General features: G+C 40.9%; 1 protein-coding gene across 3 annotated transcripts in view; it reads right to left on the bottom strand.

The window, feature by feature from the left end:
* Positions 1-11,451: 11,451 nt before the first annotated feature.
* GAD1 (glutamate decarboxylase 1) overlaps positions 11,452-24,938 on the bottom strand; it is a 43,079-nt gene continuing 29,592 nt past the window's right edge. For all 3 annotated transcript variants that reach the window (XM_082465391.1, XM_082465392.1, XM_082465393.1), the window contains 7 exons: positions 24,251-24,367; positions 22,988-23,052; positions 19,631-19,709; positions 18,242-18,391; positions 16,034-16,141; positions 14,479-14,568; positions 11,452-12,895 (listed from right to left, as the gene is read on the bottom strand). In XM_082465391.1, coding sequence (XP_082321517.1) covers positions 12,722-12,895; positions 14,479-14,568; positions 16,034-16,141; positions 18,242-18,391; positions 19,631-19,709; positions 22,988-23,052; positions 24,251-24,367 — 783 coding nt within the window. In that variant the 3' untranslated portion in view covers positions 11,452-12,721. The remainder of the gene's footprint in view (positions 12,896-14,478; positions 14,569-16,033; positions 16,142-18,241; positions 18,392-19,630; positions 19,710-22,987; positions 23,053-24,250; positions 24,368-24,938) is intronic.

The raw sequence follows: 24,938 nt of genomic DNA, 5'->3' as shown, positions 1-24,938 counted from the left end.
AAAGAAAATGAGAGATATATATGACTATTATTTAGCAATAAAAGAGAAGGAAATCTTTCCATTTGCAACAACAAGGATGGACATTATGCAACATGAGGGCATTATGCTAAGTGAAATCAGCCAGAGATAAGTCAGAGAAAGACAAATGCCACATTATCTCACTTATATGTGGAGTCTAAAAAACAAAAACAAAAAAATCCCTAAGCTCATAGATGCAGAGGACAGATTGGTGGTTGCCAGAGTTGGGGGTTGGGGAGTGGGAAAAATGGGTAAAGGGGGTCAAATGTACAAACTTCTAGTTCTAAAATAAACAAGTCATGTGGATATAATGTACAACATGGCAACTATAGTTAATATTACTGTATTGCCTATTGGCAAATTGCTAAGAGAGTAGATCTTAAAAGTCCTCATCACAAGAAAAAACATTTTTTTGTAACTATATATGGTGATGCATGTTAACTAAACTTATTGTGGTGATCATTTCACAATATATCCAAATACAGCAACATTATGTTGTACACCTGAAACTAATATGTCAACTATACCTCAGGAAAAAAACACCTCAATTCACACCGGCTGAAACATTCCTTATACCCACACTCTTATGGGCCCCAGAAGTTTTGGCCAGGCCCAGAATGTGCATGCAGTGGTATAAAATACAGAATGGGTCAGAGGACTGATGGTCCCTGGCTAGAATGAATATACTGTATTTCTGCTGGCCGGTGCCACTGCCTTGAATAATAATGACCTTCTAAAGGTCAGATCTGTGTCTTGAGGACCAATGAGTTCCAACCTGCCTCATCAGGCACCTCAGGTTCCAGACCCTCGGCTTGTTGCTGACCACAGCTAGCTGTAAGCCCCCGCCAGTCCGCAGCTTCTCTGGTTCCCAGCTCCTGCCCTGAGTCTGGCAGCCGCTGCGTCCCCTTTGTTTACCCCAGCTCTCGGGGCTCTCTGGCTCTCTTGGGCCACTCTCTGCCAGCCCGAATCATCTGCTGCCTCTACCCCAATGTGAGGGGCAGCTTTTGAGAGGCTGAAACACCGTTTACACCCCTGCGTCTGGTAGTTGAAGCAAGCTAAATAGGAAATCAAACCTGGGCTGGCCACGGCTGCCGGCTGGGTGTGAGTCCACCGTTTGCCCACTAGGTGGCGTCTCTTGAGCCTGAGGAGAGAAGGAGAGCTTTTCTGTTAAAACAGCACAAAGGAAGTGTTCTGCTGCTTTGCTTTTTCTTTTCTATTTTTTTTCCACCCACCACCATCGCCACCGCCACCACCTCCAACCCTAAAAATAACATTAAAACAAGGCACCTTTCTACTTCTCCCTCCCGGGAGGATTCCAGCTTCTCTGACTGCCCGGACTAAATTTAAGGCAAGAAGGCTGTTCTTTTATCAAGTCCGAAACAACGGCCCAGTGAGTTTCATTTGTTGTTAGGTTGTAATTGGAGCCCGCTGAGAACCTGTAACCCTCAGCCCATTCCATTCCTTCCTTTCACCTGATTTTCTCCAAGACCCACAATTAAGTTTAGCCACAGGTGTTATTTTTTTTCTTTCTCTTCTCTCTCCTCCTCTCCCCTCCCCGCCTCCCCTTCCACTCCTCTTCCTTCTCGTCCCTTCTCTCCAGGTGTTGTTTTGTTTTTTCTTTTTTTCCTTCTAGGAAAGGGTACGGCAGCTTGCCTACTATCAGGAGAAAATAAGATTCTTGGTGCTTATTCTGCCATTACTGTAAATTCGTTGTAAAGATTTCTAATAACCCTAACTCTTGGGGGGGTGGCATAAAACATGAACCTGTTCTATTTGTCTTCCAGTCTGTAGCCCCAAATGTTGAAACTTTCTTTCTCACTATGTAGGGGGTCCCTTGGCAATAGCTTAGATTCCGTAACTTATCACTCTTGATTATTAAAAGACAGTCCAGCTTTTCAAAGCTGTCCACTGCCCCGTCCGTACAGGCTGGCGGCTCACCGACCTGAGTGGGAGGGGCAGGGCCGCGAACTGCTGGTTCTTCTTCCTTCTGCCCTCGCCTCATCAGGGAAGGGCCTGTATCTCCTCTGGGAGGCCGCCTCCCCTTCAACCTCCAGGCTCCAGCTGCTCCGGGGTGGTGGGTCTCAGCTCACAACCCTGACAAATCCCTTCTCTCCTTTCTGGAAAGGTGGTGGGCCTGGAGGGCTGGTCTGAGGCTATGGCTGCTGTTAGAAGGGCCGGTTCTACCACCTCCCAGTAAGCTCTGGGCAAGGTGGGCGTCCTGGCGGTGCTGTAGCATGTGAAGTACTTACGGCTTTTTATCTCTCCAGTTGGATCCTAAGTACCGATTTTGGGGCAAAGAGAAAAACCCCACCTGTTAACCTGCCACAAAGTACAGAACCATCCCTCACACCCTCTTCCCTCCCCCTTCCACATGCTATGAGGACCAGGAGCACAGGCAGACTCCGAAACAGCTCACCAAGCCACACCCTCCTGCCATTTGTTCACGCCTGCTGGAGTGGCCTGAGTAGCGCAATGATGGCCAGGTTGTCCTGGTGTCGGAGCAGAAGCATCTGGAGCCCTGGCGGCAGGACACCTTTGTCTTTTTTCACCCTTTTCTCAGAGGCCTTGAAATGTACTTATGAGTGGGGAAAGTACCCTCAAAAGTTAACCACTCTGAAGCCATTGTCATTGGAGTCTCTGTTCTAGCCAAACCTAACCCAGTAACTTGAGATCCAGGCAGAAGGCAGAGCCCTTCCCACAGAGCCATTGGACTCTAGTCCCCAAACACCCCCATGGGGGTTCCACTCTGCTATGTGGCTCCAAAGCTATTCCAGCTTGTGTTCTAAATTTCTCAGTTTGTAGTGAAATGAATTCTTTTCTTACCACCTCCTCTTCACAGATTTCTGGTATTAGTTCTCAGGAATAACCCAAGGTCTCCTTTTCCAAAAAACTAATCTCAGTAAGACATTCCCCGATGAACTTCACAGATTCCTTGTTACACCAACTCATTGTCCTTGGACCATTAGCTGTCTCTTTCCCTCAGATGAGGATTTTGTCAGGAGGTACCTTGGCCTCAGTGCACATTTAACTCATGGTGGATCTTACCCATAGGCCCCCCAAAAGCTTCACATCCTTATCCCTGGAATCTATGAATGTGTTACATGGTAAAAGGGAGTTTACAGGTGTGATTAAGTTATGGATCTTGCAATGGGGAGATTACCTTGGATTTTTTAAGTGGTCCCAATATATTCACAAGGGTCCTTATCATGGAAGCAGCAAGGCAGGTGAGTCAAAGATGGAGATGTGAAGTAGAGCCATGAGCCAAGGAACTCAGACAGCCTCTAGAAACTAGAAAAGGCAAGGAAACAGATTTTCCCCTAGGGCCACCAGAAAGAATGCAGCTCTACCTTCAGAACTGTAAAAAAATTAATTTATGTTGTTTTTTAAGTCACTAAATTTGTGTTAATTAGTTACAGTACCAATAGGAAACTAATACAGCCCTCCAGACAAGTTCAGCCATTATTAAAGAATCTTGGAAAAACCTAGTCTGGGCTTCCAAGATGGGGCCTCCGTTCCATCTGTTGTGTCAAGGCCAAGATTGCTAAGGCTTCTCACATGTTGCTTTGCTCATGGAGTCCTTATTGACTAGGGCTTCATCACCTCACCTGACAGCCTGTCCAGGGTCAAGAGTCCATCCCTGTAGCCCAGGGGATGGAATACCCTGATTGGCCACACTTGAGTCAGATGACCAGCTCTGGAATCAGAGGGTGGGCTCATTCCTCCAATTACACAGGGCAAGAATGAAGAAAGGATATCCTCTCAAAGGAAAATTAGAGTGTTATGATCAGAAGAAAAGAGAATAGATGTAGGGCAGGCATAAAACACAGATGTCCACTATGCAGACTGAGGGAATCAGGAGATGGAGTTTTGCAGTGGTTTTACTGGAATATTAAAGCAACCTTGTATTATGAAAAATTCCATTCTTCAACCCAAAATAAAGTGAGATTCCCTTTATTAAACTGCTTTACATCATTTGGTCAGATTAAAGGATTTTAAGATTCTTGCAGGTAAATTTGATGCATGTATCTAGTTTCTTTTATCTGTAAGAGATAACAGAATCCTCATAAAGCTTAGAAGCAGGGCCCCTTGATGTGACTGGACCATTTTCTGTTTAACAAAGTCTGCCTTATCTAAGAGTTACCTTTTCCAGCTTCAAGGCAGCAAATCGCCTGAATCACTATGATTTCAAACCAGCCTCACAAATGATGCCCAGGAAGCAATGTTAGAGAGCCCATTCTCAGAGAGGGGTTATTAATAAGCTTCAATAAAGGAAAGTTCAAACACGTGCAGATCAAGGAAAAAGAAAATGACCCAAATGGAAGGTCTGAGATGTAAAAAGGAATCATGCACAAGGGAGTGGTAAATATGTGGGTATATCTAAGCAAAAATCAATTGAATAAAACTATTAATAATGTATAAATTATAGGGTTAAAAAAGAGATACCCAAAATACTGGATAACAATGGTGTATATATTGGGAGGAGGATGATCAAAGCAAAAGAATTCTAAGGTTCTTTTGTGATTCATGAGGAGAGTAAAATTATTAACTTTTGAAACAGTAAAGTATTCATGCTAATATCTTTAGGGTAGACATAAAGAGTATAATTTATCAGCAATTATACCCTCATAAGTTAAAACTGAAAAGCAAGAGAAACAAAAAACAAACCTCAATTAATCCAAATCTTTTACAAGAAAGAAGAAAAAAAGAACAGAAAAGGTGGAACAAATGGATAGCACAAAATAAGATGGTAGAATTAAATCCAAATATATCAGTAATCACAATAAACGAAATTCTTCAGTTAAAAGACAAAGATGGTCAGATGGAAAAGATGATAAAATCCAGTTATTTTTATATGAGACACACCTAAAGTATAAGGATACAGAAACATTATAGTTCAAGGAAGAGAAAGTATATATTAGGCAAATTATATCTGCCTGTCAGACAAAAAAGACAAGAAGGCAAAAAAAAGTGGGTCAGCACATAATGATAAAAGTTTTAGATCACCAGAAAAATATGACAATTATAAACTTGTTTATACCCAATAAAGAGCAAAAATTAAACTACAAGGAAAAATAGACAAACATCATATTTAGAACTGAATGATAATAAATTATTGTGTGTCAAAACTTGTAATATACAGCTAAAGGAATGCTTGTAGGGAAATATATATCCTTAGATGCTTCCATTAGAAGAGAAGATAACGTTCAAAATTAATGACCTAAGCACAGAACTTGAGAAGTTAGAAAAAGGAATAGCAGATAAGCCTCAAAAAAGTAGAAGAAAGGAAATAATAAACATAGAAGCAGAAATTAATGAGGTAAAAAGCAATCATATGATTGAGACTATTGACCAAGACAATTTTTTTTTCTGAACAGCTTAATGAAACTGACAAACTTCTGCTAAGGTTAATGAATAAAAAAAGAAAGAAGACACAAATTACCTCTATTAGGGGAAAAATGGAGAATATAAGTACAGATGCAACAGATTAAAAAAAAAGAAGATATTGTGGACAACTTCATAATAACCTGAAAACTTCAAAATATGTATAAATTCCTGGAAAAATGCAACTTGCAAAAACAGACTCAAGAAGACATGCAAAACTTAAATTGTTTATGTATAATACAACATTAATTAAACATTCATATATTACAGAAACTCTTAGCAAACTAGGAATAAAAGGAAACTTCTTTAACCCAATAAAGTGTATCTACAAAAAAACCCCAAAAAACCCTAAAGGAAACATAAAACTTCACGGTATCTGGTGAAAACATTCCCTCTAACATCAGAAATAAGGCAAGATGCCTGCTACCAACACTTCATTTCCTCATCATACTGGTTATCCTGGCCAGTGCAGTATATCAAGGAAAAGGGGAAAAAAAGGTATAAGGAGCACGGAGCAACTAAGCCTGTGCACCGCAACTACTGAGCCCACGTGCCACAACTACTGAAGCCTGTGGGCCTACAGCCCATGCTCCGCAACAAGAGAAGCCACCACAATGAGAAGCCCGCACTGCAACGAAGAGTAGCCCCTGCTCGCCTCAACTAGAGAACACCCGCGTGCAGCAAAGAAGACCCAACGCAGCCAAAATAAAAAAATAAATAAATAAAATAAATTTTAAAAAAATAATAAAAATAAAGGGTAAAACAGAAAACAAAACACAACACACACACAAACGTATAAGGATCAGAAAGGAATAAACAAAGCTGTCATTATCCATAGACGGTATATTTCTCTATTTGGAAAACACTGAAGAACCGAAATTATTTGAGTTTTAGAAAGTTTTCAGGATACAAAATCATTACTGAAGAAGGCAGTTACATTTCTATTTATCAGCAACAATCAGTTAGAAAATGTAATTTTAAAAAGATGCCATTTAAAATAACAACAATATAAAGCACATAGGAATAAATCTATCAAAAGCTGTGCATGTCCATTATGAAACTTTATTGAAAGACATTAAAGATAATGTTAAATGGAGATATAAACTTTGTTTAAGGTTATGATATTCAATATTGAAAATATGTTAATATTCTTCAAATTGATTCACAGATTCAATGAAACTCCAATAAAAATTCCAACAGGATCTTTTGGTGGAACTTGATGAATTAATTCTAAAATTTATAAAGAAGACTAAAGGGCTAATAATAGCCCTTTCATTCTTGAAGAAGGACCAATCACAAACATCAATTCCAGGTAGATTAAGGACTTACATGTGAAAGGTATAAAACCATAAAACTTAGAAGCCAATATGAATATGAGAATATCTTTATGACTTTGGGATAGGGAAGAATTTCTTAAAGAAGGCACACAAAAAAACAAAAACTGTAAAGAAATATGTTGATAAATTCTATTACATTGAATTTAAGAAATTATATTTTCAAAAAAAGACCATTAGTTAAATGAAAAGTCAAGCCCCAAATTAGGAGAAGATATTTATCAAACATACACTCAGAAGGAATTAGTACTTGGAATATATAGAGAACTTCTAAAAACTATAAGAAAAAGGCAAACAACTAAGTTTAAAATTGGACAAAGGGTATGAATTAGGCGTTTCAAAGAAGAGAGAACACAAATGGTTCATAAAATGTGAAAAGATACTCAATCGCATTTGTAATCAGGGAAAGACAAATTAAAACCACAAGGAGATACTCTTTTGTACCCACCAGACTGGCAAAAATTTTGGGCTAAGTGATGGTGAGGTTATGGAAAATGTGCATTGCTGGTTGATGTGCAACTTGGTTTGACCACTCTGCTTTACTCGGTCAAGTTCAACAAGTACTCTACGACCCAGCAATTTCACTTCTAAGTATTAAACCTTAGAAAAAATTTTGCACATGAGCACCAGGAAACAAGTGCAAAGAATGCTCATAGCAGAAAACAGTATGGAGGGTCCTCAAAAAACTAAAAATAGAGTTGCCATATGATCCAGCAATCCCACTCCTGGGCATATATATGGAGGAAACTATAATTCAAAAAGATACATGCACCACAATGTTCATAGCAGCACTATTCACAATAGCCAAGACATGGAAACAACCTAAATGTCCATTGATAGATGAATGGATAAAGATGTGGTAAATATATACAATGGAATGCTACTCAGCCACAAAAAAGAATGAAATAATGCCATTTGCAGCAACATGGATGGACCTAGAGATTATCATAGTAAGCAAAGAAAGTCAGACAGAGAAAGACAAACACCATATGATATCACTTATATATGGAATCTAAAATATGAATGAACTTCAAATATGAATGACACAAATGAACTTATCTCCGAAACAGAAACAGACTCACAGACGTAGAGAACAGACTTGTGGTTGCCAAGGGGGAGGGGGTTGAGGGAGGGATGGAGTGGGAGGTTGGGATTAGCAGATGCAAACTATTATATATAGGATGGATAAACAACAAGGTCCTTCTGTATAGCACAGGGAACTATATTCAATATTCTGTGATAAACCATAATGGAAAAGAATATGAAAAACAATGTATATATATGTATAACTGAATCACTTTGCTATACAGTAGAAATTAACACAACATTGTAAATCAACTATACTTCAATACATTTTTTTTTAAAAACTAAAAAAAGAAAGAATGCTCATAGCAACATTGTCCCTAAAGGCAAAAACTGGGGAAAAAAATCATATATCCACCTTCACAGAAGGAATAAACCAACTTAAGTATATTCATACCAATGAATAGCATTAAAGCCATAAAAATGAATGGATTACAGCATAATCAAAGATGAATCTCAAAAACATGAGGCTGCCACACAAGGCTGTGCTTGCAAGTTATGGGAGTGGGCTCAGTAGGTGCTAGAATCTACTACATGCTCCACATGCCAAGCTGAACACACTGGCACAGGGATGCCTATCTCTGAAGGAAGGGGTGCCTTTAAAAATTTTTTAACTGTCCAAAGGCTCTTTATAGGTTAGCTCTGGCCCTACAAAATCATAATGTTGAAAGACAAGTCAGAAGTGTATATATTCTGTAATATTCCATTTATACAGAGTGCAAAACCAAATAAAACTAAACCATAATGATTCATATACGTGTGTTAAAACTATATAGAAAAACAAGAGAGTGTTTAACACAGAATTCAGAATAGTGATCATTTCTTGGGGAAAGGAGAGCAACCAATTATGGAAGAGTTCCTGATGGGGGTGGAGAGCTCTTAAGGTACTGAAGATGCTCTATTTCTTTGGCTGAACAGTGGGTAGTCAAGTATTCTGTTATCGTCATTCTTTACCCTGTACATGTATATTTTAAAAGCCTTCCTTATGTAATCCACATGATTGATTTTAAATAAAAGAGATTCCACCCAGGAGTACTGCCTGGAGAAGGGGTATCAACGTAAGGGCTGGACAGGGTATATTGCTAGGGGCCCAGAGCTGAGAGTCTGAGTCCTAAGTGGTTACAGGAGGAGAGACTTTGATGTCTCATGTGCGATGAGGTGGGAGGACTCCAATGGGAACCTTCAAAAGTGCTCCATGAAAAAGCAAATTAAAACCACAGCAAGATACCACTATTAGAGTAAAAACAATACAAAACAAAATGTCAATACAAAAACTTGTACACAAATATTCATAGTAGGTAGTGTTATTTATAATAGTCAAAAAGTGGAAACAACCCCAATGTCCATTAACTGATGAATGGATAAATAAAATGTATATCCATACAATAGAATATTATTCAGCAATAAAAGGAATGAAGTACTGATAAATGCTATATCATGGATGAATCTTGAAAACATCCTAAGTCAGATGTGGTCACAGAAGACCACATATTGTGTGATTTCATTTATATGACATGTCTAGAATAGGCAAATCTATAGACAGAAAGCAGAGTAGTGGCTTCCAAGGGCTGGAGAGGATGTGTGTGTGGGAATGTGAAGTGTTTGCTGATGGGTATGAGGTTTCTTTGTGGGATGATTAAAATGTTCTAAAACTGATGGTGGTGATGGCTGTAGAGCTATATGAATAGTCTACAAGCCAGGGAATTGTACACCTTAAATGGATGAATTACATGGCAAGTGAATTATATTTCAATAAAGCTGTAACAACAAAAAGAATGGCTAAAATTTTTAAAAATTGACAATACCAAATGTCAGCAAAAATACAGAGCAACTGGAAGATTTGTACATTGCTAGTGAGAATGCAAAATGGTACAGCCACTTCAGAACTAGTTTCTTATAAAGTTAAACATACTCTTACAATATGATCAAGCAATCTTACACCTAGTTAATTACCCAAGTTAAATGATAACCTACATTCACACAAAAATCTGTACACTAATATTCATAGTGGCTTTATTTTAATTGCCCCAAACTGCAAACAACCCAAATTTCCTTCTATGAGGGAATGGATAAACAAACTGGTACATTCATACAAATGGAATACTACACAGTAATAAAAGGAACAAACAAATGATACAGACAACAACATGGATGAATTCCAAATGCCTTGTGTTAAGTGAAAGAAGATAGACTCGAAAGGTTACTTATTATATGATTCTATTACCAAAATGGGAAAAGCAAAACTCTAGAAACAGACAAATCAGAGGTTGCCAAGAACAGGGATTTGGGGAAGGTGCTACACACAAAGGATATAGGGGATTTATTGGTGTGATGGAACTCTTCCAGGTATTGTGGTGGTTACATGACTGAATGGGTTTGTCAAGACTCACAGAACACTACACACAGTACACTATAAAGAGTGACTCTTACTGTACCTTAATTATATCTTAATAAAAAAAAATAAACCATTCCCCTCAAAATATTGTCCCATGAGAAGAAAATCTCAGACCAGGGGCCCGGATGCCAGATGCCAATTTAACAGTTACCTCAAATTGTGTCTTTGTTACTTTGACCCCTTCTCCTCCTAGACCTGACCCTAGATGGGAAAATACAGTAGCTAGGGAGTAGAAATGAGGCTGAAAGAGTAAACAAAGCAGCTGACTTTACCCCACCACCAGCCTCACACGCATTTCCCCCCAACCCTCGCGCCAGGAATTGCAGCCTGAAAGGTACCAGAGGGAGGAAGGGGAGGAGCTCTATATTGTATACAAATTTGAGGTCTTGCTTATCACAGTGACCTGGACATTTAGTTGCTAAAATGAGACTGTTCTTGTGACTGAGAGGCCAGGAAAGCTATGGGATCGGCCTGAATTCAAATGGAGGCATGGAAACAATCAGCCCACAGAGGGGATTTGAAGGAACAGTAAGAGAAAGAATAAAGTGACTTTATCATCACCTCCTTATGGAGCCCAGTTTGTTTAATACAATAGTTACTTGTACAATCAGTATGTTAATTACAAATGACTCATTTAATCCCTACAAGTGCCAAATAGGGAACTCCTTGTATTCCAAATGAGTGAGATAGTATTATCATAGCTTAATAGAATATTGTAGAAAATGGACCCTATTTCATAATGATCCAGCACCAAAATATGTTTCCTGAGAAAGTGAACTGGGCCCACTGTACAAGCATAAACAGCAGGAAGGCACAATTCTGTGCTCTCAGACGTATTCAGATACCACAGACACCAAGTGATGGAAGATCCCCACGAGAAGGAAAATTTGTCTGCCGTGCACACCTCTGCAACCCTAGTGCTAGAACACTGCCTGCCACAGAGGAAGAAAACATTTGTTGAGTAACTGAATGAATGGAACTCCAAGATGCAGATACGAAAATGAAAAACAGGAATGGCTTTTCTTTTTCCAGGTGTGAATTGCAAATTTTATTTAATTAGAATCCCAATGATTTTTAGACAAGGGGCTTGGGAACCTAAGACTGTGGGTTGAGTCCCAACTTAACAAAGGTACCGAGCATCACCTAAAGCCAGCTAGTGGAGAGTGAATGGGCTGTGGTGATCCCAGTAACTATAACTGGAAACCTCTCTTTCTGCATGAAACAGATACTAAAAGAAAATTTTGTTCAAATTCTCCACGGAGAATATTTTTATTTGTTTATATTCTTCTTGCATACTCTAAAACGCACAGTGTGAATTTCCTTTCTTCAAAAACAGCTGTGAGCCTGGTCAGTTTATCTGACTTCAGAAGGTCTTGGGAAACATTGCCTTAGGTTTGTGCTAAGCAAGTCACAGAGATTGGTCATGAGCTACTACAAAATTACAGGGCATCTAGTTATTACGCAACAGTTACTAGAAAAGCGTAGAGAACACCAGACATACAGCCAGACAGAGAGGGTAATAGAAGAGCAGATGCTATGTAAGTAACAGGATTTCCATATATACGTTATGTACAGTATCAGAGTTCTCTTACAGACAGTAAACTTATGCTTAAATCATTATTTTAAGGGCACTCTAATATAAATACAAGTCTCACTAATTTTAATCTTTTCTCTTTGGCTCACAAGTGCACGAAAATACCATAATCAGTTTTCAGAACTTACTGCGTTAATATATAAATAAGATACATTACAAATGGGAAGAAAATACAAGACGCCTCTTTAACATGGTAAATCTCTGAATATAAATAAGCAAATATTTCATACAGCTACTGTTAAACAGTCATTGAAATCATTACATGTGTTCTTCCACTCCGCCCCAAGGTCAGACAACAGAAATATCCACAATCTATACAAATTAATCTCTAAAAATACAGCAATAGTACACCTGAAACAATGACTCTGCTACTGTTTTCCCCTCACAGGATACTAATGGGAATGGCAGGACTCTTGTCAGCCAGTGGTGCTTTTTCTCATCCATCATCACTTCAGGCAGGAGAAATACCGACAATGAAGTCAACTCCTGCCAACAGCATTTCCCTTGGTCCCCGACACCTGGCATTTTGAAAAACATCTTTCCAGGGGTTGTTGCGCAAGCTGGTTTGCAGCATGTCTGGCCCCTCAGTAACTGCTGAAGGTAAAGTGAATTCTCATGGAGTGGGAGACATACTGCGATCTATTACTAAGCCACACTCACTATACAGACATATATTTATAGAGAGAGGTATATATAGCTGTACATATATACTGTGATCCTAATGTGCAACTTTTGAAAAAGAACATCATTTCCTGCTAACTCTAACAAGCCTAAGTAAGGTTTTAACAGTATTCTTCAAGATATTATGTTTTCCCTCAATGAAATGGCCTATGTGTTTCAGCAACATATAGAGTTTGTTCTAGAATACCAGAGGGGAAAGGGAAGTCCCAGAAACTCATGTTCTATGGACGGCAATTACAGATCCTGGCCCAGCCTCTCTATTTCCTCAATGAGGAAGTCGATATCAGACTGGGTAGCGGCTGGGTTGGAGATGACCATCCGGAAGAAGTTGGCCTTGTCCCCCTGAGGCTGGTAGCCAACCATGGTTGTGCCAGACTCCATCATCAGGGCTTTGATTTTCGGGGCCACCTTGTGAGGGAAAACACAAAACAAAACTCAAGACTGATACACCATGCTCTTTTTCAAAATGCAACCCATTTCTTAGTTGGAAAAAAGAGCAATTTTCTTTTTATTACTTGTACAAGTTTCTTCCTTGGCTAGTATCTAATGACTAATTTTTTAAATTGACATGTAGTTGATTTACAACATTGTGATAGTTTCAGATGGACAGCAAAGTGATTCAGTTATACACACATATATATATTCTTTTTCAGATTCTTTTCCATTATAGGTTATTACAGGATATTGAATGTAGTTCCCTGTGCTATATGGTAAGACCTTGTTGTTTATCTATTTTATATAAAGTAGTTTGTATCTGCTAATCCCAAACTCCTAATTTATCCCTCCCCCATCCCCTTTCCCCTTTGGCAACCATAAATTTATTTTCTATGTCTGTGAAGTCTGTTTCTGTTTTGTAAGTTCATTTATATCATTTTTTTAGATTCCACATTCACATTCCATGTGATATTTATCTTCTTCTGACTTACTTCACTTAGTATGATAATCTCTAGGTCCATCCATGTTGCTGCAAATGGCATTATTTCATTCTTTTTTATGGCTGAGTAATATTCCATTGTATATATGTACCACATCTTCTTTATCCATTCCTCTGTCTATGGACATTTAGGTTGTCTCCACGTCTTGGCTACTGTAAATACTGCTGCTATGAACAATGGGGTGCACGTATCTTTTCAAATTAGAATTTTCTCTGGATATATGCTCAGGAGTGGGATTGCTGCATCATATGGTAACCTTTTGTTTAGTTTTTTTAAGCAACCTCCATACTGTTCTCCATAGTAGCTGCACCAATTTACATTCCCACAAACAGTGTAGGAAGGTTCCCTTTTCTCCACACCCTCTCCAGCATTTATTATTTGTAGGCTTTTTGATGATGGCCTCTAATGACTGTTTAAGTCTACCCAATCACACATTCCTACAGAAAGTACTGTGCAACTGAATTTTGAAAGTCGGACATAGGACAATGATAATAAATTCAAAATCAAAAACAAAAATGAAAAATTCACATGGCCAACAACACAAATTAGGGCTTCTGTATAATCCAGTGCCTAGGATACTGTCTGGCGCGTGGCCTCTGCTCAACAAATATTTGCTGAATGGTTAGATGAATGAAATATTATATAAATTAAATACAATACAAACAACTATAAGTAATATATAAACTAGATATAGAAACCGACAACTAGAATGAATCAGCATTAGAGCAGACTTGAACTTAGTAAAAGATATTTTAACAGACATAGTGTAATACGAAAGTTCCTAGGAATACGTATATTATTCAACTGCCCTGCATATGACCCCCTAATGACGAACACCAACCTAAGGCAGGGATGCGTCCCCCAGAGGTTCCCATGGAGCTGAACCACAGTGAGGGGACAGTTCAGACCCAAGAAGACTATAACAAGATGTTTCCCTACCACCCCAAGCCTTTAGCTTTTATTTCTCCTCTGTTAGAAAGACACATCAGAGTGAGTATGTTCTGACTAGCCAGAGAAACTGCAGAGGGTTAGATGAGACAAGGAGTGATTCCATACCTTGTGTAGTTTTTCCCGTCGCTCAGGGCTATCCAGAAGGCCCCTTAGGCTTTGTGGAATATACCAGAAACAGACATTCGTGTGCTCAGGCTGTGGAGATTTTCACAGACAAGCATGCATACAAACAAAACAGAAAAATTATGAGAACTTGAGAGAAAGCTGTCCCAAAACCCCTATGGACCCTTGGCGGAAGTCTCTCAGACAAAAAAAAAGGATAAGAAAAGGCTTCATGTTACTTCTACACTTGGGAGAACAAAGCCTGGTTAATCCCATCATCTCTGACAAGAGAGCTGTTTCCCATAACCCATTTTCTAGATGACTAAAGTTACCCACCTTTCAACACTGAAATGTTAAAAAAATTACATTTGGGTCATTTTAAAAAGGGGTATTATCCATCTTGCCATTTTGTAGTGCCTCATGTATAGAAGATGCTCAAAACATAGTTAATTTTATTGGTACTGAATACTTTGAGTTTACTCTATCGATAATGAACTTTCTCTGAAGACTCAGGATTATCATAATGAACATTAAAACTGGTTCTAATCTATAAGACAGGGCTTATTGAGATGCCTAGAACTGTTTAGTGTTCCTGCCCTAAAGACTCTCATGCTTTTTAAGTCCTTCTGTATTCTTGCTATAGTTTTTCAGTTTCCTTCCTAGTTGCTGTCTGCCATCACTGTGCCTGCCTCTCATGGTCTAGAGACATTACATTTGTTTTAACCTGCTAGTAGAATGTTTAAATTAGTGTAAATGACGAGAGTGAGGTCCCAGAGGTGAAACGCGTGAGCACTGTATGACTGATTTGAACTGCTCAGGGCTCTCTTTCGCTCATTTGGAGACTCTCCAGTGTGTTCCTAGTAGTTTAGGTGCCTGATAAATAGACTGAATTGAATGCAGGCGGTGTTTTATTACACTGAATTATGAGTGGATTTCCTTTTGTTCAGCACTGGCTCCTATTCCAACTTTCTTCATTCAACTGCGAGCTCCAATAGGGCAGAGACAGTACCTGTTTTGGTCACTGCTCTATAATCCAGCTCCTGGCCTGGGGCAAGGCACACCACAGGCACTCAGCCAACACTGGTATGACAAGTACCTTACTGTGTGCAATGCGGATCTGAACTCAGGGCAGAGACAACTGTATCTTGCTCTCTTCATAATGAATCTATTGTAAAGTAGAACTTCATTTTAGAACCAGTCTTGGAAGACAAGGATATACCCATCCTATAAGTTTCTTGGAACTGAGGAACACTTTATCATGGAGGTATAACACCATAATAAGACCCCAGAATTATACAGGATTCAGACCTGCCAAGGAAAGACCTCTTGCCTACAAAGGGCTGGCTGAGAACTATTTCTTTATTAGAAGAGGTGAAGGGGAAAAGTCATCCCAATGCTACCGGAAGAAACACTCATGGACACAGAGGGAAGTAAATGAAGAGTGCTAGAATGAAAATCCAGAAGCAGCTTCTGGCAATGTGGGACACTACAGCTTCAGGAGCTTCCCTCAAAAGATTTTCCAGAAATGCTATACATCTAGTCCAGGATGACAACTTACCTCACCATCAAAAACCATCTCAAATTCCTCTCTGTTTTTAATCTTGGCATAGAGGTATTCTGCCAGCTCCAAGCATTTGTTGATCTGATTTTCAAAGCCCACTGTGCCCTGTTTTAAAAAAGGAAAAGTCATGTTTGTTGGTGACAGGCTGAATTTCCCTGTGATGGCATTGACAGGGCTATGCTGTCTTCGTCTATCGGAAATATACATAAGAGTATTCTTGGAGATGGTTAACAAGAACCATCTCATTAAATGTGTGTGGCTTTCTCATAGCTCTGCATGCGATAAAGTGTGCCTCATCTCTTTTGAAGGCACTCTAGTCTCTGGGCAGTTATTCTCAACAGGGCTTTTAGCTTCTTGCTAGTAATTCACAGCCTGAAGCCCATTTCTGGTTTGCTTTAGGATAATGCCACCCAAACTGTTGTCTATGGACTGAGGCCAATCCACAAAATGTAACCAGTCCATGATAAGATGAGCCCAAAAACTGAGATTAAGTAATAAGAAACTTTTATGGTCATTTGACAGAGTAATTTTATGCCTACTGAATTGCATGTTTAAAATCGGTGTTCATACTTTGTATGGCTTTTTATTTCACCTTTCTAGCAATTCATTTATTGTAGTGCACAATAAATGAATTTAATGAAGACCAATTTATTGCACTGCTCTATGAGAGGTTAGAAAAACCCCAGCTGGTTCTTCACCACAGATAGTTGGAGAAATACTACTTTAGAACCCACCTTCCGCAGCAGGAAGTCCTGGCCAAACACGTCCCCCTCCCTCCCAGGCAGGCTACCTTCCACGTAACATGGTATTACCCCTTTTTGGTGAGAGGCAGGCAGGCAGGCAGATGGGGAAGCACTGGTCTCAGGATGTGCCCTGAGATGGCAGTAGCTCCATCTATTGACAAACTGAGCATGAGTTTCCAAAGCCAGCATGGCTGATTAGTAACAGCAGCATGGGGGTTGCTGAGTGGGTCGGTGTTAACAAGGAGAGCAGATGCACAAGGCCTGTGGGTTGCTAACGTGTCTGGGCCAAGTCCAACACTGGCAAAGCAGCAGTTGCCTCTGAGCATGTGCTCGGGCCAGTCCACTTCCTTCTTGGGAAGGAAGCCCGCACCAGGTCCCACCTCGGTAACCAATACACTTTGAGCTAAACTTCCGGCAGACGGTTCAAGCGGTTATTGTTAGGCAAAACCAAGGCACAAATTACTGAGACAGGCCATGTGGTTAGCATATTTCTGAATGATAGGGCTCTTTCTCTTGTTGCAATTTATGGCTATTTGTATGCTTAAAATACCTATGATTACTTTGTGGTAGAAATCAAATTCAGACGATTTCTATATTAAGACAAAATAACTTAATGAGGAAAAAAACTAATGATCCATCAAATTCTTCTTACAGAAAAAACATTGGACTAGATGTCTGGCTCGAAAGCCTTTTTTGTTTTGGTATTAGGTGACCCGATCTTATATATGGAAATTTATTAAAATTACTTTACAGTAGAAAAATAAAACGATGGTTGCAATATAAAGCTGTGAAATAAAAATTGCCCTTACTTGACTGCATACAAATACTTTTGAAATAAATAGTCCCATGGTATTCCTCTCCCTCACCCCCACTGGGGGAAGTTCCAGTAGTTTGGTTTTTTTTCTAGACACAGAAATGCAACCTGAAAGACTGATGAATGCAGACATAGCACGCTTCAGTCTCAGATTACTTAGAATAAAGTATGTATTTTCTAGAAGAGAGTAAAGAAGTACAAATAATGGGAAAGCCATTATTTAAATAGAACTTAAAACTGTCATATATATTTCCCATGATTTGAGGCCACATAAAGGAACTCAGGATTCTGCACAGAATAATGTAGTAATTTTATCTTTATCTCTTTCTCTACATCTGCACTAAATAATTTCAGCATCCCTAAGGACTGCTGTGGAAGTCCTTATCTTGGCAAAATTTTTAGTGCTTATAAGAGAAAGTTATAAGAAAAGTCATGCTAATTCAAATTGAGGAGACTGAATGGAAGGAGAGAGAATTTGACATAAGGGATGAAGTGATTTCATTTGCAAAGAAAATACAGTTAACTCAATTATCTAGATATTGATTTCACACATAATGAATTATCTGGGATATATCTTTGCCTCTCTTTTGCCAGCTAGCCTGTGCAAATTACATTTCTGCTCTATTTCCTGAATGCCCTCCTTCGTACCTTTGCTTTCCACATCAGCCAGAACTTGAAGATGTCCACATGGCGGCCACACTGAATGGCTTTATCCCCAGTGTCGTAGGAGACGTCATACTGCTTGTCTGGCTGGAAGAGGTACCCCGCACACATCTGGTTGCATCCTTGGAGGATACCCTGTCATGGAAATCAAGACAGGTGTGCATCTGTATTCACAGGGCAGAGGTGAGGATGGTTTTGAAACAGGGCAGGCCGGACTTAGGGCCACATACAACCTTTCTTCTAACGTCTCATGAGGCTGTGCACTTGTTCTGATGTCCTTCTCCAAAACCACCCTTGGAAAAACCTTTGCCCCTTCTCCTCTATCACTCTGATTGGAAACCGATCTTTTGTCTCAGATGCCAACAACAAGGGCCCACCCTAGTGTCCCTCTAAGGAGCATCTGGAAATGTGCATGGGCGTTTTGGGTCATTTCACAGGCTGGAAGTGCTATGGCATTCAGTCAGCAGGGGTTGGGGACATAAACTTCCTGTAGGGGGTGGGACAGTTTCATGCGTGGAAGAATTTTCCTCCCCCAAAGCACCCCCTAAAAAGTGTTCCAATCCTTTCTGGGAGCTCCTATGAAGTTAACAGGCATCCTACTTAGGAGTGGAGTAAAAAGCTTGTACAGGTACTGGCCCCCACAGGTTGGTGACAGGCTTTTGGGGACGCCTCAGTGTGCAACAGTTTTACTGCAGGAACAAGGCCCTCTGGGGCAGGGTCCTATTAGATTCTTAGGAAGAGAATATACTACCTATTGTTCTAAGTGCCTTTCAGGCATTTTATCAGTGTGTTGACATGGTTAAGAACTCAAGCTTTGGAGCCAGAGTACCCAAGTCTGAAATCTGGCTGACGTTTGCTAATTTGGGCAAGTTACACAACTATCGTCATTTACAGAAGCTTTTTGGTCAACATTCCTTGTTGCCCTAGGTTGACATTTGTAGCTGTGGTTCCAAATAACTTGCTTCAGCTCTTGGGACCACAAACTCATGCTAAGAACTAAAAGTATGTCCCAGTGACCACTTTTTGTCCTCACTGAGGTGAGAGTTGGCAGCTCACCCAATCACTCTCACTTTTGTTTGAACAAACACGAAGGAATGTGAAATGAAACAATGCCCTTGTAGTTTCTATCACTGGCAGGGCCCTGGGGGCTGAACAAGGAAGAAGGACAGTTCAGAGCAAGGGCCAAGAGGATACGCTGGGTTAGCCGAAGGCTAAGATATGCAGATGGGAAAGAACAGCCGTGGCAGGCCCAGTGGGGCTGTCAATCTTGTGAGTGTCTCAGCCAGTACTGTAAAAAGACCCCATGCTTTTCTCTTTTTTGTGCCTTCTCAAGGGTGTGCAGGCCACCAGCTCATCTCTGCGGGGAGGGCAGACCTTTTCCTTGACCAGGATGGCGGAGCACTGCAACAGCACGCCCATCATCTTGTGAGGATTCCAGGTGACTGAGTTGGCCCTGAAAGAAACACGTGATGCTCTGAGGAGGAGGTGCAGGAGTCAGCAAGAGGCAACCACCCTCTTGAGGAAAACATCACCCACTGCAACTCAAGTCAAGACTCAACTCAAGTCAAGACTCAACTCAACTCAAGTTTTCGACACCTCGTCCCCTAAATTGACTAATCAAGTGGCAAACAAATATTTTGCAGGCAGTCTCAGAGTACTAAGTGGTAGACTGCCTCTTCTAAATAACTGCTATTAATACTAGCTAACATTTACGAACAGCATTTATTACGTATCCTATTGTTCTAAGAGGGTTACAGGCATCTTATCAGTGCGGTGTCACGGTTAAGAGCTCAAGCTTTGGAGCCAGATTACCCAAGTCTGAAACCTGGCTCTGACATTTGCTAGTTTGGGCAAGTTACATAACTCCTTTGAGCCTCAGTTTTCCTGTCTGTAAAGTGGGGAGAACAGTATCTGCCTCAAGGAATTGAATAAAGGATGAGTTAGTAAATATATAATGCTAAAACCATGCTTGAATACTTAATTCTTACAACAATCCTATCATATAGGGACTATTATCACCTCTATTTTAGATGGAGAGACTGAGGCACAAAAGGGTTCAGTACATCACCCAAAGTCACACAGCTGGGAAGCGCTGGAGCCAGGATTCAAGTTCAGGGAGTCTAACTGTCGAGCCAGTGTTCACATCCTCTCCACTAGACTGCCTCCCTCTAGGCTACAGACTCAGCTTCTTTCTGCCTTTCCATTCTTACTAATAAATTGGACTGGTGATGCTGACCTACCTGCTTATAAGGTAGTATGAAGACTGACACATAAAAGCAAGGATCAGTTGGACAATTCTAGACTTTGGCTACTTAGCAGCATTGTTTAAATGTTAAATAAACATAATCTTGCCTGTTTAGGCTGCAATGATAGCTTAACAAGCATGGTCTCCTAGCAACCACACCACTCCGTCAGACACAATTAAATGGTTAAGGAGCACACTAGCTAGGACATTATGGAAACAACTACGTGTAATGTATGATGATTAAAGCTTAGGTAGCTCCTTTCCAATGGCCTAGCCCACAGCTGGGCTCTATGCTTTAATACCTGTGAAGGATGTTTTCCCCAGACATAGCAATTGGCTCGGAATTATACTGCCTCTGCTCTCCCTGGAGCTAAATTCCTGCTGCGAATTTTAAACCTCTTCATCTTGCTTAGGTGCATAAGAGGGAAAATAATTTAGTGTATACATGACCACAGGCATACATTGTATCTCAAGAAGAAGAAAGAAAGGCATGATGTACTTTCCCCCATGTGCATAATAAAGAAAACCTTTATGAAAGAGACTGTGGAAAGTTCTAAGAAAAGTTGACTAAATGTTTATCTCATTAAAAAACATCAGTGTCGGACTTCCCTGGTGGCGCAGTGATTAAGAATCTGCCTGCCAATGCAGGGGACACGAGTTCAATTCCTGGTCCAGGAAGATCCCACATGCTGCAGAGCAACTAAGCCTGTGTGCCACAACTACTGAGCTTGTGCTCTAAAGCCCGCGAGCCACAACTACTGAAGCCTGCACGCCTAGAGCCTGTGCTCCACAGCAAGAGAAGCCACTGTGATGAGAAGCCCGCGCACGGCAACAAAGACCCAGCACAGCCAAAAATAAATAAATAAATAAATTTATTAAAAAAAAAAAAAATCAGTGTCAAGCCTTATTTAGAAGGTAGTGAATTTAATCCATTTTCTCATTGCTATCATTCACTGAATCATTAAACAATTACACATAGGGACTTCCCTGGTGGAGTAGTGGTTAAGAATCTGCCTGCCAATGCAGGGGACACAGGTTCGAGCCCTGGTCCGGGAAGATCCCACATGCCGCGGAGCAACTAAGCCCGTGCGCCACAACTACTGAGTCTGTGGTCTAGAGCCTGTGAGCCACAACTACTGAGCCTGCGGTCTACAGCCTGTGAGCCACAACTACTGAGCCTGCATGTCACAGCTACTGAAGCCCGCGCGCTTAGAGCCTGTGCTCCGCAACAAGAGAAGCCACTGCAATGAGAAGCCCGCGCACCACAACGAAGACCCAGACAAAAAAAAAAATTAAATAAATAAATAAATAAATAAGTTAAAAAAAACCAATTATACATAGATCTCACAAAATGTCTTAAATGTTTTTTGAATGTCCTAAAGTTCTGAAGTAAATGATTCTTTGGTGCTACAGGTGGAAAGTAATAAGACATGACGTGGATTCAATTTCCTTCAGAAGACATACGTACTTTAAAATGTTACAGAAGAAAAAGTCTAGTGCAAAATGTTTCAAGTTTTCCTCGACTCAAAGATGGAAAATGGAAATTGCCCGAGAAATCTGAAGTACAGCTGGACTGGCTCATCTACATTTAAGATCTTGTCCTCCAGGTTAAGGGTCATATAACCATGCTTCAACGAGTCAGTCTCACTCCCTTCGATACTGGCCTTTCAAAACTGAAATGCAAGGGAAGAGGCCCAGGAGAGGTAACAAACACTGAAGCCACGGGAGCGCTCTCCCTGATGCCCGCTCCCCGTCCCCTTCTCCACCCTCAGTCTGCTCTTACTGCTGTCACTCTGCTCCAGCCACAGTGGTCTCTGTGACGGTCCTTCCTCCAACTTGCCAAGAACAGTCCTACCTCCGGGTCTTTGCATTGGCCCTTCCCACGGTCTGGAACACTCTTCCTTGTATTCATGCTTCCTCTCTCCCTTCAACCCAGTATCTGCTGAAACGCCTCCTCCTCAGAAAGGCCTCCAACTACCCTGTCTAAAATAGCATGGCTTGGCAGATGAAATATCTCTTTGCTTATGAGACAAGTTAGGTAAGCTGAGTGTCTTACCCTTTTCCCAGCTTAAAGGGAAATGTAAGCTTAGTGAGAAAAAAGAATGAAATAAATCAGCGCCCCTTTCTGTGCCCTTGACAAACTCCCATTTAGCCTCCAAATCCCCACACTGGTAAGTCTCTCGTCTCTCCTACCCGGGCACCTTGCAATCACATCTATTGTTGAGCTTATCACATGGTGTGGTAACTATCTGCATACTTGTCTCTTTCTAAATCGTGAATTGAGGCGAGAACTCATTTGACTGGGAAATCCATCATCTTTGATTTCCCAGTGCCTGGCATACAATAAGTGCTCAATAAATGCCTGCCGAACAAAAGTGAGCTTAGAGTGAATAAGACGTTGGGAATCGGGGCAGGGACGTTAGGGACTCGGCGGCACAGCATGTTGCATGGCCTGAACGGAGGGAGGCCCTGTGCTCAGCCCTTACCTTTCTATGCCGCTGAGTTTATGGCGGTGCTTCTGAGACATGAGCAGCCCGCCACCCCAGGCAGCCTGTGAGGACAGAGAAAAAGAGAGGGAGAGGGAGCAGTGACACTGAGGAGTCCACGCCTGGTCACTTCACATCTCTAGCGAAACATGAGCGAGAATGTACACGGCGAAAAACGTAAGCTTCTCTGACAGAAGGAACCCACGCTGATTGTTCCACCAGGGGCCGTTGTGCTTATTCATCGTTTATCACTTCTTCAAAAGTTCCTCCTGGTTAACGTCAGAGTCGCAGTGCAAGTGATACAGGTAAATAGGGGCTGAGCCTGCGGTGCTGAGACCCGAGGCCCAAAGTGCTCTGGAAAGCCAGGGACACTTGAGGAGCCAAGGGGCGGAGCTCCGGGAGCGACACAAAGGACTAGAGACTGCCGTCTGATTCTGCCCAGAGCAGAATTCTAAGGACTCCTGAAAAACTCACAAGGCAGCAGCCCTCGTGGGCTTGGAGGTCCCACAACCACTCCTGCAATAGCAAGACATTTTTATGTGTCCCCTGATGCATGGTGATCGAATATCTTGGGACACCATGTGACACAAGAACAGCCTTTGTTATCATTTGTCCAATAGCAGGGCAGATCACCCCACTGTCTAGTTGTGAGAAGTTCAACCCATAAAAGAATGGAGAGAGAAAATGGAAAAAACACACCCAGTCACACGTGTGAAAATGTACGTCTTATGTTCCTAGGAAAATTTGGAACTAAATCTCTTAATTGATAACACCTTCCATATACTGCCTTATTTTTCCTACATGTACCAGATATGCATTTCTTTCTTTCTTCTTTTCTTCCTTTCTCCTTCCTTCCTTTTTTTTTTTTGGAAGAAAAGTGTCATAGATGGCTGGACTGAAGGCAGATAGCTGAGTGCCCAGATTCAGACTCATGGTCACTTTCTATACGTTGTATCTTATATCTTTTCCCTCTGAAATCAGTTGTCCTTCACTCTTAGACATTTGTTCAGACAAAAGCTTTCCGGGAAAGTGATAGAGATGAAATTCTAGGATGAATCACAGATGACAGCAATTGGCCAGTAAGGACTGGGTGAGCCCCAGAGGACGGACAGGCGTGAGGTGTGCACCTATCATGAATGGCCTGCTAGGGGCCAGAGAAATGTAGTGGGGAGAGAGGCAATGGGAGAAGCTGGAGGCAAATTATAAAGCAGAGCTGCTTCCACCCCACGACAGGACCAGGCCACTCTGAGTTACAGCACTTACATCGACATGCAGCCAGAGGTTGTATTTCTCACATATATCTGCAATCTCCTGTATGGGATCAAAAGCGCCATAAACAGTCGTGCCGGCAGTTGCATTGACATACAGAGGAATGTATCCCTATAAGGTAAGAGGGACAAGCTGATTAGTCTTTCTAACCTCCCTCCTTTCCACATGAAGGAGAATTACTATAGCATTTATTTCCAGCAGAGATCAGCTAAGCTGGTGTGTTATCAGATACTATATCTGGGACTATTCTCTGTAGCTCATTCACCATTCCTTCATTTATTCAACAAATATTTTTGATGACTTTCATGTGCCAGGCCCTGTTGTGGATGCTGGGAATACAGCAGTGAGCACAAAAGACGAATATTTCTGTCCTCGTGGAGTTTGCATTCTTGTGGGGAGTGACTGACAGTCAACAAAATTAAATAAGCAAAATAAATAGCATGTTTAGTAGTGATAAGTTCTATGGCAAACAATAAAGCAGGAAAGAGTAATAAGTGGAGTGATGGGCAGGTATCTGAGTGTCATCTGGACATTCTACATTTTAGAAGCTGTGCTGTTCTAAGTGTATTGATGTAATAATAATACTGAAGCATTGTTTGGTTATTGAAAACAGGTCTATACACCATTTCCCTAAGAGTAGATACAGTAAAATTTTGGTGTGAACAAGAAATAGATGAGAAAG

Source organism: Balaenoptera physalus (assembly GCF_965194825.1).
Source record: "Balaenoptera physalus genome assembly, chromosome: 6".
Lineage (NCBI taxonomy): Eukaryota > Metazoa > Chordata > Mammalia > Artiodactyla > Balaenopteridae > Balaenoptera > Balaenoptera physalus.
Note: the sequence above shows the minus strand (reverse complement) of the source record. Positions and strands in the feature narration are given on the sequence as shown.